At 50.0% G+C, this 5,941-nt stretch overlaps 1 protein-coding gene across 1 annotated transcript; it reads left to right on the top strand.

The window, feature by feature from the left end:
• Positions 1 to 1,143: 1,143 nt before the first annotated feature.
• On the top strand, positions 1,144 to 2,790 carry LOC100825075 (thioredoxin-like 1-1, chloroplastic). Its single transcript, XM_003562388.4, has 4 exons — positions 1,144 to 1,547; positions 1,691 to 1,873; positions 1,982 to 2,146; positions 2,249 to 2,790. Exons 1-4 carry the CDS (start codon positions 1,344 to 1,346, stop codon positions 2,531 to 2,533), a joined length of 837 nt encoding a protein of 278 aa, XP_003562436.1. The 5' UTR covers positions 1,144 to 1,343; the 3' UTR covers positions 2,534 to 2,790.
• The last annotated feature ends 3,151 nt before the right edge of the window (positions 2,791 to 5,941 follow it).

Here is a 5,941-nt window from a genome sequence, read left to right as displayed (position 1 = left end):
CGCTGACGAGGAGAGAGAGAGAGATCATCAGAGATAAGGAACCAGTTGTCTTGAGATTTCACTGAACCAGTCGTCTTGAGATTTCACTCCCAAATCCACATCCCACCGTAGGCTACTAGCTAGCAATGTCTAGCATCTGGATATTTCTTTTCATGGCTGCTTCCTCCTCACATGGGAATGGGACGGAGGATAACAGAAGAAACCCCCACTCCGGCCGTGCAGTTATCGGTTGCTGTCTTGTCCGTTTACTTTCTTTCTCTGCGTGCCGTGCCGCCGGTCGGATCGGAACCCGTCCCGTGGTTTAGCAGCCCCTTGTTTCTGCAGCCAGTCTCCATACTTGCAACGCTGCTCATTGCGTGTCAGCTATAGGGTTCGGTGCACCGTGCAGTGCACGATCCAATCGTCAATTAATAAGTCAAGCAGCGGCATCGACGGATCCCGACTGCGGCACCACCCAGAAGAATCTGTTTTAATAATCTTGAAACATGTACTAAATCTTTACCGAAGAAGATTCACCCGTACTCCCGTAGAGAGTTTTCACCGAGCCTTTCCTTTACCGTCTCTATCTTTATTGACAACGCCTTTATTTTACTTCTACTGTCGATGGCAGAATCTCGCTGTGCACAAGCTGCGGTCAGTTGGTAACTAACAGCACACAGCTAATTAAGCTAATTCCTCCCTTTTTACCATGCGCCATTCCATTCCTTTCACGAGCTGGAGCTGGACCAAACAAAACCGAGCCCCGTGTGCTCTCGGCGGGCCCCACGCATCCATTTTTGCACGGTCTCTGTCCTCGTGGCCCCACGTTTTCCCCTTGACGACGACCCTTGACCGCACGCACACGTGGCGCTTTTAACCTCCTGTAGCACACACAACTCTCCCGTGAGGCCCAGATTTAATCTTATCCGGAAGGTACTGTCCTGCTGCTATGTCCACTCCCCCCACAACCACCTTTTTACACCACCGGCAGAAACGGCCAGGTGAAACTGTCTGTACCGCGTGGTCCGTCCGATAGGGGATCCGACGGTCAGCGAGGAGGAGAAGAATTTTTACCCCACGTGAAAGCCGTTCCGGGTGAAAAGGAAAACGGGGGGTTAGAAAAAGCGTGGGGCTTTCGGTTTCGCTTTTCCTCGCCTCGTTGTTTAAAGGCGCCACCTTTCTTTCCCTTTCGCCGCATCCCCCATCCTCATCCGCCATTGCAACCTTGTGCGAGAATCTCCTCTCTTCCTCTTCCTCTTCCTCTTCCTCTTCTCCGGCTGAATCCTCTCCTCTGCTCTGAACCCTCTCCCTCTCTCGCTCTCCTGCGCGCTCTCGTGCTCTCGATCTCCGTTTCGCTGGCGGCCATGGCCAAGGTTCTGTACGCCAGCGGCAGCGTGGCGGCGCCGTGCGGGGAAATGGGCGCGGCGTCGGCTGCTGCGGCGGCGCTGGCCGAGTCCGTGGCGATGGGCGGCGGGTACCGCGGCAAGAGCTCCTTCCCCGCCGGCAGGATGGCGGTCTCTGACAGGCAGCCCCTGCCCCGGAGCCTCAAAGCGGCGGCCGTCGCCCAGGTCAGTCCCCTGTTTCTTCTTCTTCATCTTCTTCTTCAACCCCTGTCCCTTTTCCCCGGTTCAAGATTTTAAGAAGAGATCTCGAGATTTCAGGCCCCTCTCATTTCGGGAATGCTGATTTGTTGTCGGTCTCCTACCTGCAGATGAACGGGAACCTGACGATTGGCAAGGCGATGCGGTGGTGGGAGAAGGGGACGCAGCCCAACATGAGGGAGGTCCAGTCGGCGCAGGACCTCGCCGACACACTGCTTAACGCCGGCGACAAGCTCGTCGTAGTCGACTTCTTCTCCCCCGGCTGCGGTGGCTGCCGCGCCCTCCACCCCAAGGTACAGTAGTACATTTCTCGACGGTCAAACAAGCCCCCGTTCTGTTCGCCCGCTCAAATCAATCTAGAGTATCTTTCGCTGACGACAGATTTTGATTCCGTTGCGCAGATCGCTCAGTTCGCGGAGCGGAACCCGGAGGTGCTTTTCCTGCAGGTGAACTACGAGCAGCACAAGTCCATGTGCTACAGCCTCCACGTCCATGTCCTCCCTTTCTTCAGGTTCTACAGGGGAGCCCAGGGCCGGGTCAGCAGCTTCAGCTGCACCAACGCAACTGTAAGTCCCTTCGATCTCCTCTTCACAACTTCTACTACAAAATCTCTGCTCCAAATGTTCATGATTAAGATGCTGACATGGTTACTGCGATTGGGGTTGCAGATCAAGAAGTTCAAGGATGCGCTCGCGAAGCACAGCCCTGACAGGTGCAGCCTCGGCCCGGCGCGGGGGCTCGAGGAGTCGGAGCTCATGGCATTGGCCTCCAACAGGGACCTGGAGTTCACCTACGGCGGCGACAAGCCGACGCTGGTGCCCATAGCGAAGGCCATCAAGATGGAAGCTGCTGCAGCAGGGGCCGGAGGGCCATGGCTGCCATTGCCTCAAGCCGCGGCGCAGCAGTACTTGAACCAGGGATCCCAGAACTCGTTGACGCCCTCTGGGAGATAGCAGCAAGTTGAATTGACCTGTACAGATTTTTTTTTACCTTTCTAGATTTATCTTCTGTTGTGTGTATTGAAGAGGGAGAAGTATAGCAGGCTTAAGCTTTTAGATCTTGTAAGCCTGCTGTGCTTAGTGCGATTGATTGTCTTGCTGAAATCTGGTCATCGCTCAATGAGCAAAGGATCATGTTTGTATGAATCAACAACAACTCCGGCATGCTAATGAAGCTCCTTGGTGACCAATTTATCTGAATTCTGAACGAACTATTTATGAAATGCTTGTGCCGGAACCTGAAGAGAACATTGAGCCGTGGTTTGGCAAAGGTCTTAATTTTTTCTTCATCTTCTTGAGAAAGTTTCCTGTCGATAAGGTCTTGTTTGATGCTGGAAGAAGAGATTGCTCTTGTTGTTGTTGCTGAGACGGAAGGCCTAAACTGAGTTGTTGGGTTGCATCAACTAGGGAAGAAGATGATGCTAAGCATTATTGCGGGGCTTCGATGGATAAGGAGGTGGACACCATGATCCTTGACAATCCTTGTCGACTAGTCTCTACTATATCCACAGAACGAGCAAACGACATTTTTAGATGGATGGGTAGGCCATGGATTGAAGCGAGTACCCATGCCATGTGCTAACCGATACGGACCATACGGCCGTTAGCTGCTCATAGGATATATTCTACTCCTGCCATTTGAAGGTTGCAGTTCCCGAAAAGAGATGAACAGAATACAACCGTCCATGGAGTTGATTAGGGAATCAGGTTTTGTTTGGAAATTAGTGGCAGTTGTATCTCAGCTGCAGAAAGAGCGGTCTGATAAGCTTATCCAGTTCATAGTGCGGTGCCAATTTCTGATGAAATTGATGCCCTTTTCTTTTAGCTCATGCATTATCACGTTGTGCATCTTATGCTAAGCATCAGAGTTCAGAAGCATCCAAAATGTTTTACGTACTAGATAATGAGCAGCAGTCAGAAGCGTCCAAAGTCTGACTTGATCTGTCTGAACTAGATATTACACGGCATACGATGCGAAAAATGAAAATCTGGAAGAGAGTGAGATAAATTGTTTTTGACCGGACTATGTAACTGTAGACATCATCCTGTTTTACTGGATCGAAGTATTGGATGTGTCGGTGTTATTGCTGGTGCTTCTGAGTGTGAAAACGAATTAAACTAGGCTTTGGTGCCGTGGAAAATTAACTCTCGCCGTCGTGGCCCGTGGGACGGAGAGATCGTGGGCCGTGGTGGAGCTGAAGGCATAGATCTGCTGTGTTTCTGGGCCACAGGTGATAAAGATCTGACGTTGCGATCGATCCTGGGCCATAGAAAAGCGGAGGACTATGATCTGTGTGGGCTTCTTGCCTTTTTTTTTTTAGCAGATGTGGGCTGCTTGCCTAGTCGCTTTCCCCTAGCTCGGGGCTAAATTCGGCCTACATAACTAAATTTCAGCCCGTACGGAAAAGAATGAATTGGGCAGAACATTACGGTCGATCCTGGGCCGTGTCCGAGCGGAAGGCAATATATATGCTGTGTTTGTGGGCTACGGGTTATGTCAATCTGACATTGCGGTCGATCCTAGGCCTTGGAGAAACGGAGCACGACCTGTGTGGGCTGCTTGCCTAGTCTCTTTCCCCCGAGGTCGGGGCTAACTTCGGCCCACAGAATGAAATTGCGGCCTGTACGGAAAACAATTGAGTTGGGCAGAACAAACCATTGCTTGTTCAAGTTCATTATTTTTTTTAGGTCAAACCGCCAACTTTATTAACTTGCTAAGACTTGCTTACAATCAGTTCTTAGACCGTGATAAAGAAAACTCGGGACGCTATCAGCGCAATCTACAGAGACATCATTCATGAGCTGCGGAATTCGCCTCACGCCTAACAAAAGAAATCTCAAAACTAGTAAAAAACTGACTCAACTTCTCGATCTCACACAATATAGGAGCAATTACTGCTCGATGTTTATCCCTTTCTGTCCAAATATGCATAAGGTCTGCACAGTCAGATTCAAGGATGACCTGCGCAAATCCCTTCTCATTGACATAAGTACAAGCATCTCAATGACCAGAGGATGAACAATCTTCTGGTACACACGACATTGGGCTGCTATGAATCCAAAACTACCACGGTACGCCATCCCGCCGGCTGCTGGACCTTCATATTCATTAATCGCTCCATCAGCGTTATTCTTCTGCCTTTTAATACTCTCTCTGACTCTGTCAAAAAAGGGGCTGTTAGACTTGACAGGGTCAGTTACTGAAGACGGCCACACCTTGGGCTCATCTGGGACCAAAAGCTCCTCCGTTTTTATTTCATTTTGCATGAATTAATTAATACACGTATGCGGTGGTAAGTACGAAAACGGCCGAAAACGAAAAAATAAAGGCACATGAATGAATGGCAACAGCACTGAACTGACACTCCCCGCTAAAATAAATTGGTCAGGAACAAAGATTCTCCTCCACGAGGGAGGCTTTACCTAGACCTAATATAAATAACTAAGGCCATGTCTTGCTCCACGTAATAAGAATAAGATGGATGCACCACGAGGAAGCAAAGGACTTTGTCGTGGGCCTGGTGCTGTTCCTCGTCGTGGAGACAACACGCCAAAGAGCTACTACTACTACGTACCTCGGTACCTGGAGGAAAAGAAGCAGCTGGCGGTGCATGCATATGGAGACCGTGTGCTTCCTGATCATTCTTGCTTTCCTTTTCCTAGCTTAGCTATAGAAGCTTTTTTGAAGCTTTAGCTGGGCTAGCTAGCTCTAGACATGGATCGAGCCGTCTTATCCTTGGCCAAACCCAACCGAACCTTTCACATCTCTGTCGCCTTGGACCTCTCTGGCTTCTAGATCTCCACTGCAGCTTTTGTCGCCGCACGTTCAATTCCCTCACGTACGTACACTGTTGTTCAAACGCGTGTAGCCAGTGTCTTAGTTACACAGGTCAATTAGGACAGGAAGACAGGGTTGATTGCATTGGTCGTGCCACAGCGCCTCGCGCCGACGGTTATGTAACACGGCACATGGTTGCATATATGGAAGGGATGGATCAAGTCAAGTAGATCAAGGGTAGTACGTGTGACAGCGTAACTGAAGAACGTGCTGAAACCGTGTTCGTTTCACCTGGCTGCTGCTGCTGCTGACGGTGAATGAAGTGATCCATCGATCCAACCTGGATGCATTTGCACAGTATGTTATGTTGTGCATGCGCGGGAAATATCTCTGTCCCAGTTAGCCCCCGAGCGACCAGCTGGGTTCTGTCTGTACAGCTAGATGTCAAAAAACTGCATCCATCTGCAGATACTACTCCCTCCGATACATAAAAATGTCGTGGCAAATTTTGTATTAATAGACGATATTTATTATTTACCGGGGGTGGGGAGGTGCGTCAAGCAGTTCATTTGATCCGTTAAAAA

This window comes from Brachypodium distachyon, chromosome 1 (genome assembly GCF_000005505.3).
Source record: "Brachypodium distachyon strain Bd21 chromosome 1, Brachypodium_distachyon_v3.0, whole genome shotgun sequence".
In the NCBI taxonomy this organism is placed as follows: domain Eukaryota; kingdom Viridiplantae; phylum Streptophyta; class Magnoliopsida; order Poales; family Poaceae; genus Brachypodium; species Brachypodium distachyon.
This window is presented reverse-complemented; position numbering and strand designations above follow the sequence as displayed.